The sequence below is a fragment of the Trichomycterus rosablanca genome, chromosome 23, assembly GCF_030014385.1.
Source record: "Trichomycterus rosablanca isolate fTriRos1 chromosome 23, fTriRos1.hap1, whole genome shotgun sequence".
Taxonomy (NCBI): domain Eukaryota; kingdom Metazoa; phylum Chordata; class Actinopteri; order Siluriformes; family Trichomycteridae; genus Trichomycterus; species Trichomycterus rosablanca.
The window spans coordinates 17,941,777-17,956,009 of record NC_086010.1 but is presented as its reverse complement, the minus strand read 5'-3'; the positions used below and the strand labels follow the sequence as shown (position 1 = coordinate 17,956,009).

Below are 14,233 nucleotides of genomic sequence, written 5' to 3'. Positions count from 1 at the left end.
GGTCAGAAGTGGAGGTCAGCAGCAGCAGAGCAAGAGAAATGAAATCAGGTCATTGGATACGACTAAATTGGGAGACAAACTTGGTAAAAATGCTTTAAAAAGTGCCTGTTGAACGACCCAACAAACTATATAAGCGATGAAAACACCAACGTTGAACTTAACGAGTTTTCCGCTAAGCCTGGTCGAGTCGCAGGATCCAGTTAGTCTGAGGAACGATGCCCACGTTTCTAAAATCAGCAGGAAACAGCGCAGGGGAAAAAACACTGTTCAGAGAAACGAGATGCATGGAACAAGATGACTTTCCTTCCTTGATGTGCTCCGATAATTCGAGACTGGCCGAGACAGAGGCACTCGCCTCCTTCCTGTGCCATCGCTTCAGAGGATCACAGAGGGGAAAAAAGTCTTAAGTGGCTCCAATTAGAGCACTTGGCTCGCCTGGAAAGTCCTTTAATAGTCTCAAACAGTGCAGTTTTGTAGGACTCAACATTTCTTAAAATAACAACTTGGAACAAGTGTGGCACAAGCTGAAGTCCAAAATTTACAGGAAAACATGCACATTGGTCTAATCAGAAATTCTGCATAGCTACCTGTTGCTTTTCGGCCAACTGTAAGTCTGCCAACAAACAAATCTGCATTTGACTGGTTGAGCGAGTACAAGAAAACACTGGAGCAATTCGACTGACCAGTACAATAAACAAACCACAAAAGAGTGGCATGCCATAAACATTTGGTGCAAAGCTGTGCAAAAGAGTGCAATATTAACGCCTACAGTCAACCAAAATTCTCACAAACACTTTGCATCCAGATTGTCTTGAAGATGTTGAGCCAGCATCTATGTGAGTGACTCCATACTGCCTACTGAAAGGTGCCAAATTTAAATCTGTGAATGGTTTGGCATGACCTGGCATTGGGAGACTTGGGCTGGAGAATAAAACCATCAAACTCTCATCCTATTAAACTTTGGAAAAGCAGGTAAAAACAACATAGCTCTCAAGACAAAAGTGTTTGTATCGACTTTAAAACCTGACATTTACTTCCAATTTTCACAGAATATGACAGTGCGCAGATCTTTCCTGAAGTGCAGTCTCAGGAAGTCCAACACGACAGATGATCCACCTTCTCTAACAGGCCCTTAAGCTTCCTCACAAAAGAAGCGTCTACAGTAAGAAAAACAGCCAATTTTTTACTTCTCGGCCCAATTAGAGGTGCGAGCTGCATACTGGATGCTCCGTCATCTTTAAAGCTTCTGGGGAACCTCAGTATGGCTTTACCCAGCATGCGCCGCGCCTGTAATGAGGTCTATCTGCATGTGACTGAAGCTTCTAACTCTGGATTTGCAAAAACCTGACTGGAGTAAACAAAGTAAACGCTGATGAACTGATCATTCTAACTAGCAAAGCTGGGACGGTGCTTTCAACCCTAAGTTCGACTAATAGCACCGTGTTAACGCGGCGGCTCACAGTACGTACAGGAATAAATTTGTCTTGTTTACATGACGGCATTCCGGCACGGCGTCTGAAACGTGGCTCCCTGTAAAACTGGGTTGGATCACTAGCTGCATAAGGTCTGACACACCAAACAATGAACAAGATTCACCAGAGGCATCAGTTTTTCCCCCTAAGTATTTAAACCATAAAAATCAGAGTTCCAACTTTCAAATTACAAGGCAAGTCGATCACCTGACCTCACAGGCTACTGATCTAAACCATTAGAGAACAGTTCAGCACAGTGCACTGTTCACCAGCCACAAGCCATGTTCCAATACTGGTTCCATCAGTGAGGGTGTTTTAGCTTTACCGAAGCCTGTAGTTTGAGTCTGGCACCGTCCCGGTTTGGGAGAAATGAGACAGACCGAGTGCGTGGGTGAGCGGCTCAACGAGAGGCGGTTGAGAATTAATATAGGATGTGTCACAGAGCTGGCTCCGTTCTCTCCTTTAAAATGTCACAGTGCTTTAGGAACATTATTTTTGGCCAAAAATCAGGTTTCCCCCCCTTTTTTTTATCCCTCTAATCAGGAAAAAAGCAGAGGCCTGCTCGGTAAAACAAGGGACCTTAATAATAATAATGACTCACCGTTTCTCTCGCTCATGCTCCAGCTTCACGCGCAAATCCTGAGAACAAAACAATCAAAGTAAAATAAGCACAGAAGAAAAACAAAACAAAACAAAACAAATCAGGTCTGAAAACAAGCTTTTATACTGTAATTTAAAGTACACAATATAATCACATAGATAGTGTTGGGTTAAATGGATAATACTCAACAAAGGAACTTGGCAAGGAAATTTGGCACTGTCTCACAAGGGATGGTTCAGTTGGTTTAAAAACATCGGTCAACGTCAAATTGGTCAAATTTGGAAAGGACATGTTCGATTCCCACCTCACTGCATTGATGAATTGATTCATGCATGACATCCATGCCTGGGACGGCCAGGGAGGACCATAGACAAAAATTGTGAAGCCATCAGGCTCTTCTTTTCACCAGACAGTCGTAGACAGTCGCATGAGCACTCAGTGCCTGTGTGCCTGCCATAGAGTGCCTGACCAGGTCAGTGGCAAAGCTTGGACCCGAACCCTGGTCTCTGCAGTGGTGGATTAGTAATAGACTGCTCCACCCGAGTGCCTGCAGAAAACTTTTATACACCTACAGACAAAACTACCCAGCTGCCTCTCCTTCAGCTGGACTGTATATGACTGGAGAAATAAGATAATGTGAATGGAACTTGTGCTGTTTTTATCTAATGATGTACATTTACATTTTATGCATTTAGAAGATGCTATTTTTTTATTCTGACTTACATTACTGTAAGCAATTGAGAGTTAAGAGCCCTGCTCAAATTGATATGTGAGTTTTGTGCCTCATTAGTTCTTTGTTCTGAGGAAGTAAATAATGAAGCAATGTAATATGACGTAAGACAATGAGGAAGTAACAGGCTAAAACGCTAATGCTAAAGTGTGTGTGTGTGTGTGTGCTAAGTTGGTTTTGTTAAGTATAATATAGAGGAACTTCAGTGGCCTGCACAGAGCCCTGATCTTAACCGCACATGTGGGATATGACAACCAGGCCTCAGTCAGCTTAACAATATGTCTGAATAGGCACAAATTTCCACAGACACATTTCCAAAGCACACTATACAGCTGTGAGAGTGTTGGGACTCCATATTAATGAGCAAGCTCATGTCCACGTACTTTTGGCCACTTAGTGCTGTTTGCAGTGCAGTATGAGCGTGTAAGCAACTGTGCAGGCCATTTTTGTTCTTTCACGTCCTGTGTGGAGTGATCGCACTGCAGGAAACGCGACTGTGATAAAAAGTTACTTGTGAGATTCTTGGAAGAACGTTCACACACAAATCCACACACACACAAACGTAAAAGACCAGGATGTTAACTCTTTTCCCGAGCTCACACTCAGCTGTGTCCGGTTTAACGCTAAATGCATGCTAGATGAAAATACATTCCCTTCATTCATATTGAATTATACAAGGATAACTGAAACGTGTACCGAATGTACCCAACCTAGCTCAAAGATAAAGAGGAGGATTATGGGTACTGTAGGTTTGTCATTTGTTTTGTTATTATTACCAGTCTGTAGGTCTGGCTTCTGCTCTTTAGTTTGTGGCTGTTGCTGCTGTTGAGCTGGTAGGAGCCCAGAGCTGCCAGGTCCTTCATGATGGACTGGAGAGCCTTCTCATCTTCTGCAACACAGAAACAAAGAGGGTCAGAAGTGAAACCGTAGTCGGACAGAGCGTAGTCGGACACGACACGGTTTTAGTACAATGCTATCATATATTGAGGCTTTGAACCCAATTTCAGCAAAAAAGCCTTCATTCTTATACATGCCGAATCGACCAGTTCATGCAGGTTCACCCTAAACTTCATCTATATACATCAGCATTAGAAATAAATACACGAGACATGTTAATGGTGCAAAAAATAACCTAATGGTGATAAAGCAACCTATCCCACCAGTGCTGAGACCTCAAGCTCTCGCGTTTGAATCTCAGCCCTGCTATCAGTCGGCCAGGTTCCCACACAGACACACATTTAGCTGTGTGTCTGTAGGGGGAGTATAAATGGCTGAAATAGGGTTCCTCATCACTGGGGAAAGTGCCGCCTCAGCTAACAGGTCGAGGTGTATGTGATACTGAGCTCTGTAAGACTCCACCCCTGTGGAGAGGGCACCTGACACTACGGCATCGACGCTACTTGATTTGGGGTGGGGGTGGCGACAGGGAGGACACAGAGATAAACTCCTATTGGCTACGACTGGATTGGGTGAAAATAGGGGAAAAGACAATACAGAACTAAACCAAACAAGTCAGCTGAAGACTTTCAAAGAAGATTTGAATTGAATTTGAAATCTATTGATTCACAACATAGACACACACACACAGCGAGAACACAAAAGTTGTGCTGAATTCTGCCACACCTTCATCCACCCTCAGTTTACACCCAGCAGTTTAGTAGGAGTAGTTGAGTGTTCATTACAACTGTAAGTCACGTTAATAAATGCACCGTTCATAGTCGTATCCCCCCGCTGAGAGCTTGTTGAACATGATATTGCGCTTCACCGATGGTATCTGGTTATTGTGTTTAGCATTGATTTGAAGCTAATGGCGGTCGCACTGTGTGTAACAGCCTCTCCCAGCTGGGACTGTTATAATATTGATTGTAATATAATATACAGTATAATATAATATTAAATAGACTGCGGCCTGTCGAGCACGTCCACAAAGCACCAAGCGAACCGGTCTTTCCACTTTACATCTGATCGAGCCGATTTTCCACCATCACTAAGCTGCTGACTTGGACGGCTGTGTTCCAATAATGTCACCAGTGCTGCCTCATTAATACATATGGACTGAAATAACAGCAGGTGGGGAGGTGTGAACTGATGTGAAACTGCACATATACAGATTTAGAACAGCAGTGAAATAGAACAGGTTAGTTTTACTTTCAATTCTATATAAATTTGTAATTATTATTTATAATTCTAAATGTATTTTATTGCTTAAATGAATAACTGAGCACTCGGTCAGGAATCCGATTTGGTTTAGTAGTGAAGCTGTTAGTTTTACTACATTTTTCAGTAGTAAGGCTGCATAAACACAGTAAACAATTTAATGCTGTTTTGTAATGAGGTTCATAATTAAAAGCACAATTTATTCAACGAAATATGGGCTCTTATCTTATCCATCTCCTAATTGCCCGGACAAAGAGAAACCCTTCAGAATGAGCCTTTTATTAAAACAAAGATCGAGATATTTTAGGACAGTGACTAGATGTTTAATTAAAGGAGGAAAATTGAGGTATTTACCCCCAACAACACTGTACCTGTAACTTTTATGCTGTGGAACTGTTTTGTTGAAGGTAAAAATAAAGAAGCAAGATCACCTCAAAAGCTGATGAACTTTGGATCTATCAAGAATATGTGAACTGTATAGTCATACTTTATATTTCCTAGTCATGTCAATGTAAAAAAAATAAATCTTACCATTATTACCATAATACTTAGAGCCTGGCATCTTTTCAATGAGCTTGCTTCGCTTCAGTGTCTAACTAAAGGAAATCATTAAAATATTTAAACACAAGACTAGTGTGTGTGTGTGTGTGTGTCAGTAAAAAAAAAAAATTAAAAGAGGAAGAAACAAAGAGGAGATCAGCACTGTGAGAGACTCTCTCTACTGTAAAGACGCCCGTCCTGCTAGGCTTCAAAGAACCCACTTTACACTTGCACAGACTTTCAAAAAAAAACACACAAAGCAGTTTTGTTATTTTAACCAGCAGCGTCCAAGCGCAAGCTCATCAGCTTTTCTCCCCTTGAACAATTAAAGTGAAACTCGGTTTGTGAGCTGGGATAAAAGCTTAAAAAAAGTCCAATTATTTCTCCAAAGACAGATTTCTGCAGAACTCGTCACACGACGTGTCTGGAATACAGCGCAGCTTTTTTTTTTTCATCGTGGAAGCATTTCAGCAGGGCACAGATTCACCGGCACCTCGTTAGGCTCCATCCAGCAAACGGGGAGAAATCACGCAAATAAGTGGCACAAATTAACATATCGAGAGTGTTTAATGGAGGTAATTAGCTGTACGGAGTAATTACAGACTAAGGACAAGGACATTCACCATCACTGCCACCGAGAGCAAAGATTCATTTCCTTTATTTGCATTTTCTGTTTGCCAGGTTTATTTTTTCCTCAGACACATGATGCGGCAAACCGGCATCGACTCGTACCGTTCAGGAATCAACTGGGTGCAACAATTCGCACTTTTACCAAACGCACAGACACTGGAAGGTCAGCCAAGATTCGTTTATCTTTCGTAACCTGTCCAGATCGGGGTCATGGTGGATTTCACGTCCAGGACACACCCATCCACTTCACTCACACCTAGGGTCGATTTAGACGTACCTACATATTTTCTGTATGTTTTTAAGTGGGGAGAGGAAACTGGAGTGCCAGAGAAATCCCAAAAGGCTGTAGATGAAAACACATCACAGACAGTGATGTGGCTCAAGGTTTGAAGCCGGGTTTGATGTCATTTCGGCTGAGCAGAGAGTCTGGCTTTGATTGACTATTAAAGGACAAAACTTAGTGCTGTTGGTGATTCGTTCTTGAGCTCAGACGGAACTAATTAACCACAAGATTTTACCACAACCTATTTTTTACTAAGGGTGCCAATAATTCAGAATCTTTTTCATCCAGCTGTATAGGAGTTCCTTATTAGGGTATAAAGTACAGAATTAACAGAACCCTATGATGGCCAACATGTTTAACCGATGACGTTTCTTCCTGAGGCTTTAAATACACCAGTGGCAGTGGCAGAAAGTTCAAGTGGCACAAATTTGGACAGACGAATAGCCGCACTGACCTTTAATGTAACGAATATTAATGACGTGTTTGGTTGCTCGAGTCATCATGTTGAAATAGAAAATATCTCCCCCTTAAACTGTAGCCAGATAATTACAAACACATAATTAATTAACATAATTGATCCGGTACACCTGTTAGCAAATGGCGTGGCTGAAACACCTCAACTCAAAAGTATTTTGGAGGGGTGTTTACACACACACACAACAATTTGTCCATGTTGTGTATAGGTTACAGTTAAGGACGTGTGATGAGGTTTATAGATTTTAATGTATGTGTCTGTTATGTTTGTGTATTTTAGCGTTTACGGGGGCTGAGTTGGAGCATGTAAGGTCAATTTTGGTCCACTTCAATACCCAGTTCTGTCCTCCACCCTTAAATGCACATACATTCATTCTCTCATTCCCTGTTTCTCTCTCTGTTCAGCCAGATTGCTCTGCCGTCAAGGATACCAAACAAACAGCAGATCAGAACAGCAGTGTGTGTGTGTGTGTGTGTGTGTGTGTCAACTACAATGACATTACACACGTATAGTGGAAGTCAAAAGTTTGCATACACTTCTGAAGGAACAAATCTCATGGCTCAACATTGCTTTCAAAAATAACGAAGGAACGTCTCAGTATTCTTGTTTATTTCGCACATTTTCACCTCATTCAGAACTGTGGTTAAAATCCCAAGAGTTATACATCCCTCAGTAATGTCAGGAACACATGCGTGGTGGCTTTTCACACTTGCACTTCTTTAAATGATGCAGTTTTCCAAAACACACATAAGATATTAAGGCACATTTGTTTAAAGGTGCTTTATTATGTTAATCAGGGAAAAATGCCAAATGCGCACAAAGTTAAAATTGTTCCGTATTTCTTTAGAGGACAGGAAGCTCTTTGTGTGATGGAACACATACAGAGCTACACATAACCCCACATGGACACACATACACAAACTGTGATTCAGTACGGATCTGAGCAGAACCACATTAATTCCTGAAGGAACATGGAACTAACTAGCGGTCATATACTTTGAACTCATAAAAACAGGTTGTGTTTCGAAACCCTTTCTTTAGATTGCATCACTTATCTGTGTGTGTGTGTGTGTGTGTGTGTGTGTGTGTGTGTGTGTGTGTGTGTGTGAGACAGAGAGGGGATTTTCCCAAAACCAACACCTTACATCAGCACACAGGAATTAAACCACCCACTGAACTGACATCAGCAAGACCAGCAAGACCAAGATGTCACGTATACACGGGTACACACACACACACACATACTGACAGCAATACGTATACATGTACATACACACACACTCCTCACAGCAATACATGTACACACACACACACACATGCATCTCTAACAACATATGAAAACAAATAAAGTAAGCGAATTAAAGGTCAGCCTGATGAAGCAACCGATAATGCAACATAAAGGTGTTTGCACAAGCGAGTCCTACCTTGTGTGTTCCTGTGTTGTCCGGGCCCATTTTGGAGACCGTTATCTGTGACACAGAGCAAACCAAGTCAAGATTCAAATACAATCATACTAGTAGGTGCCATGGTTTTCATGACCCAAGCTTTGGTACATAATTTTCTAAACTAGCCATAATTGATTTGAATAGGCGTTAATTAATGTCGATATAGAGAGGTTGGGGTAATTTGGGGTAAATCTGGAGAAACCAGACACATTTATCATGTTGTGGGGGTGATTTCTGTTAAAAAAGTACCAACATATTTACATATTCTAGACTTAATAATGTTACTGCATGCTGATTGTTGACAGTCAGACCTGCAGCCCTGTAGTGACACATATAAAGTTCTACAGGTTACCTAGGACTAAAGCACACAGCTCATGGCAGAGGGTGCAGAATTTGATAGAACATGATGTTAAGGTAAGCATGTGCTTTATTAGCCGTCTTAAAACCAACAGCGCTATTTAAACTATTTTGTATTAGTCAGTTATTGGTTGACTGATTATTATCGCTCCCATATTATCATAGTAACAGTAAGCATTTCATATTTTCCTTTTAGCTTAGAATTTCCATTATCCCTCAGTCGTTTTTCATTGCACAGGACGGGGTTTGTTCCCCAGATGGAAGATGAACGTCTTCTCCTAATTAGACAAACCACTGAACGTGTGAAATGTAAGAGCAGGACCCGCGACGGGAAAAAAAAAAACGAGCTGCTGAAAAAGAGGCTCCTCTGGGGACGAGCGGGTTCTGCACATTTCTGACACGTTGCTGAATGTGTGAAGTCTCCCTCGGAGGAACCGTCTACAGGAAGTGAGTTGTGAGAGAGTATGTGTGAAACGGTAAAGGATAAAGCAAAACATTTGGATGCAGAGAGACAATGGTGGGCGGTATGACAACATGCTGCATTTATTATAGGAAATGATGTCAATGATGTCAGCGTTCACTTTTCTAAGTGTACCGGGAGCATTAGCGGTACGTCCAGATCGACTTGTGGTGGTCTGACGGTTGCTATATTTCAGAATCAGTATCGACCAGGTTCAGTGGGTGCAGCATAGCAGCATGGGTCCTGAGGACCTGGGTTCAATCCTCACCCACACTGTCACTGTCACTGTCTGTTTGACATGTCCTTCCAAAAAAGTGTCAGAAGGTAAACTGGGACTGTAAATTGCCCTTGCGCGTGAGTAAGTGAGGGTGTAAGTGTGCGTTCTCCTGTGACAGACTGGCACCCTGTCCAGCGTTTTCAGGTGGCGCCGGAGCGTAAACAAGAGCTGATGGAAACGTAACATGACAAGCTCGTTTTTTTCAGCTGTTTTATATTTTAAAAGGTTTGGATGGAAAAATCAGCGAGTGTGAAAGACACGATGTTTTTATCCCAGTGTACTGGCACAGGAATATAAACATTTATATATATACCATTTATATACAGTATAAAAAGAAAAAGACCTGAAAAGCATTTTTTCATACGTACCCATGTTTACTGTCATCATCAGGAAGTGGCCGTGTTGAACCCGAGCTGCAGCGCTCGACTTCTTCAGCCGGACGCGGACGCTTCAGCCTGGGAGAACGAGACAAACAGATTCAGATCCGGTACAGAAAAGCCATACACGATAACACAAACACACATCAATGACAAAATCTATGCTTCTGATTGGCTGATGCCTGATTACACTGCTCAATGAAAAGCTCAGCTGTGCTATCAACCTGGCCCTAAAATTAAAAAGGGCTCTTCAAAGTCAGTGGGGGTTTCCTTCAGGTACTTCAGTTTCATCCCACCTCCCATTAACTAATCAGCGTAACTAAGTGAGTGTTTTCCTTCGACGGACTGGCGCCAAATTGCCATTCATCCTGGGACAACTCACTGCTCATGTAGGCGTCCCTCGGAAACGAATCACAGGCTTTCGTTTACGACACGAACGCACCATGACGTCAGCATCCTGGTTTGAATCATTCCTTTCAAAATGTAAGTAAGAGGACCCTTGTGTCAATTAGGAAATGTTAAGCACTGTGTAGGGAGCAATTTAGACGAGCGGAGCCTGAAGAGTGCAGACCGGGTCCTGCCTAATCAGCAGATCTGATGGTTCAGGGACAGAAGATATAAAGAGCGAGAGGATAAGACAGAGAAGAGGAAGGGATGGAAAGAGAGCAAGAAGGAATAAATGCTCCAGTTTCTCCCACAAGTCCAAAGACATATGGTCAGGTTCATTGGAGCTACTAGAAATTGCCTAAGTGTGTGTGTGTGTGTGTGTGTGTGTGTGTGTGTGTGTGTGTGTCCTGTGATGGACTGGTAACCTGTCAGAAATGTTTCCTGCCTTTCGCCCAACAAATCTGACCCACCGTGACCCTGAACAGGATAAAGCAACGGTAAAATGACAATTAATTCAACAATCTGTGATTATTGATATGGCAGCATTGTCATATAGCTGGTACAGTGGGTGGCGCACATCAGCATGGGTCCTTAGGACCTGGGTTCAATCCTTCTGGTCACTGTCCGTGAGGAGTTTCGCATGTTCTACTTGTGTCTTCCAGAGGACATGATGAGTGTAATGTTGAAGTGGATGTGCGCACTGTTTACCTCTGTGTGTGTGTGTGTGTGTGTGTGTGTGTGTGTAAAGGAAATCCCAGCATTTGTTAGACGAGCACACACCGGCTCGCCCCACCTACACCGCAGTACTGGATGTTGGATGACGGACGGCTGACGGATGAGGTTAAATGAACTGGCTGGGAACGAAGGGCTCGGAGTCTCTGGAAACCAACAAGCTTCTCGGAGGAGGTCGAGCCTGATGGATGGTGGTGAGGTGCTGGACAGGATTTCAAAGGCAGCTGGAAACTGCCTGTCCTGCCAACACATCTGTTTATTTAGGCGGGGGAACATTTTCAGATCGTAATGTGCCGACGTTTGGGTGCAGCTAATGGACCTGCTTCGTAGCATCTCACAAACAGCTGTTTCGTCTGGTGCCTAAATCAGGCAGTAGGTGTCACTGTTGCTTTGGAATAAACCGGATTGTCAATCAAGGCAATATCAGTGCCCAGAAAATGCTCTATTGACTCAATGGGGACAAATTCCCACAGACATACTTCAAAGTCTTGTGAATTCAAAGTCTTGTCATAATCGGGTGTCCACATACTTTTGGCCATATAGTGTTTTTATGTACTGTACATAATGCCCAGAAACTTGGGTGGTCAGGCTATTGCTGATGGGCACAGTTCGAACCCAGATGTCAGCTCTGCCATGGACTGATGGACCTGGACCCATCTTGATCCTGACCAGGATAAACTGGTTGATGACAATGAAATAAAATGTAGATTCAATTACATAAAACTGTACTTCATCCTGAACAGGGCCACAATGTCACACACAAACCCTTGGCACAAACTCAAGCAGCCAATACACCTACTGACATGTTTATTAGTGGAAGGAAACAGCAAGCTGCTAGTGTGAGTGTGGCCTAAAGATTCAAATCCAAGCGGTGAACTGATTGAACCTGATGCTTAACGGAAAAGTTCGAATTAAACGTCAGGCGCGGTATTTATTTAGCCTGTAAAATCTCCTAAAATAGTGCAAAGAAAACCTTAAGTCCTTAAGCACTCTTTCATCTGACTTAAAAAGGCTGCTTCATCGCCTTGATAGACTGTTTGCACCACTGAAGTCAGATTCTCCAGCAATATTTAGCTCAGAAAAAAATAACTCGAGAACTTGACCGAGCTACAAAGGATTTACTGTCTAAAAACATCAACACAACTCCGAGACACAAAAAAACTATTCTAATACACCATGAAAGAGATGATGTTTAGTGTTTAACTGTTTCAAACCACTAACAAGTGTAATAAATCAATGATATAAAGGAAATTATACACTTCTAACTTTGCAGCAACAGTTTAGGGAAGGTCTTTCCTATTCTAGCATGAGCAAGCCCTATAAAGACTCAGTTAAAATATTAAAACCTCAGTTTAAAGAAACTCCAGTAGCCCCTGAGCTCTGGAATGAACCGGAACACCGACATCAGCGCCCAGCCATACAATTGACTGAATGGGCACAAATTCCCACACACAGGCATACTTCAAAGTCTCATGAGAAGCCTTCTCAGAAGTGCGGCTGTTGTTCTAGCTGAAGAGGTCAGTCTATTTTAATACGGTTTGTTATTTAAATGGATGGTCAGGTGTCCGAATACTTCTGGCCATGTCGTGTATCATACCTTGCATACTTGTACAACACGTAGTGTATACACACCAGAAAACTCGCCACCATGTGATGGTGCTAATACTGTGACTAATGTTAAATGTGGATGTCTAAACAAAACACACACACACACACACACACACACACACACTCGTGCCATCAGTATTCTCAGGCCTGCTTCCAAAAGACAGGTGGCCTTCCAAACATGTTGGCACCGAAACACATCTCTCCAAAGTCCTCTGTCCTTGCTGAGCCTGGCAGAGGTGCCCACTCCATCGCCCATCTGTTCGGCTACTCTATCAGCGTGTCAGTTACACACACACACACACACCGCACAGCCACGCAACTCACACTTCACGCCAACAATAAATGTCACAGCTAGATTATAGAGTACGTACATATTCATTTAAGTCTCCTACCACCTTTCAAAACGTGCAGAAGGTGGACTGGCTGCTTAAAAATTACACTATACGGCCAAAAGTATTTGGACAACTGACTATGACCACTTTTATGGCCATTTCAAACCTCTACGTGATCTTTTCAGCTAGAACAACAGCCACTATTCTGAGAAGGCTCCTCACAAGATTTTGAAGTATGCCTGAGTATGGGAATTTGTGCCAACTTATACAAAAGAGCATTTGTATGACTGGGTCAAGAAAGCCTTAGTTGATGTTCCGGTTCATGTGGGGTGGAAGTCAGACCCAGTACGCTCTCTGTGCCAGTCCCAAGCCTGGATAAAAATAGGAGTTGCGTCAGGAAGGGCACCTGGCGTAAAAACTGTGCCAACTGTGCCAAGTCTGATATACAGACCAGATTCACTGTGGTGATCCCTAAATATGGGAGAACCCGAAAGAAAAAAATCTGAAATACATTCTCTATTTTCTGGTGTAAATGGTGGACTCCCAGTGTGCCGCTCCTACTGACTCACACCAGACATATTTGGACACGGTACGGATGCGGTACTACGACAAAACATGGTCCTGATTTACGCTGCCACGGGGTGTGTGTTCAGACATCTGTTTTGTAATGTCTCAAAAGACTCAACTGCACATCAGGCCTGCTGTTAAGCTTCGCCCCATGTACGTCAATAACCACCGTTTTAATCACATCGGGGTCTCCGGGAATCACCTCGGGTGTCACGAGCACGCACGTGCACCACGGCTGAGTGAAAGTCCGATCCAAGTTAGGCTGTAGACCGCGTTGGTTTAGCGTCCTCGGGGCCCATGAGAAAACTGTCTATTTTCTTTATAGTCAGCCAAACAGATGGAAAGACTATCGTTCTGCACGACCTCACATCCCACCATGAGCTCACACACAGACTCCGGCCAAAAAGAAAAGCCCCTCACTGAATCTGAGAGTGAGATCACCATAATGCAGTTCCTACAACGACTGTTGCTCAAAAGGTCTGCAGCCTAGAACGACAAAAGCTGTTTCTAACACTGAGCTACAGTGACTCATGGGTTTCTGGGAAGTGTGAGGAGATCTGAATTCCCATTTGGAGAGCTTAGAAAGAGCAGCAGTGTGTAAAACTCAAAGAGAGATAAAGAGAGCAGATAAATAGAGGGTCCCCATCACTAAGCAACATGGATCCTGGGGCTCAACACTGCATGATGAGGTTCTCTCTAAGAATCCACCGTGGTCGTGCAATCGGCCATCGCACAACAGGCAGAGGTTACCAGAGTGCACAGGGAAATGAAGTATACATAAAAAATGGCGTATAAGAGAGTGA

General features: G+C 43.0%; 1 protein-coding gene across 2 annotated transcripts in view; it reads right to left on the bottom strand.

Annotated features, from left to right (window-relative positions):
• Positions 1-14,233, bottom strand: part of map3k22 (mitogen-activated protein kinase kinase kinase 22) — a 36,814-nt gene that overhangs the window by 15,914 nt on the left and 6,667 nt on the right. For both annotated transcript variants that reach the window (XM_062985879.1, XM_062985878.1), the window contains exons 2-5: positions 9,796-9,882; positions 8,313-8,357; positions 3,580-3,692; positions 2,074-2,111 (exon numbers count right to left, since the gene is read on the bottom strand). In XM_062985879.1, coding sequence (XP_062841949.1) covers positions 2,074-2,111; positions 3,580-3,692; positions 8,313-8,357; positions 9,796-9,814 — 215 coding nt within the window. In that variant the 5' untranslated portion in view covers positions 9,815-9,882. The remainder of the gene's footprint in view (positions 1-2,073; positions 2,112-3,579; positions 3,693-8,312; positions 8,358-9,795; positions 9,883-14,233) is intronic.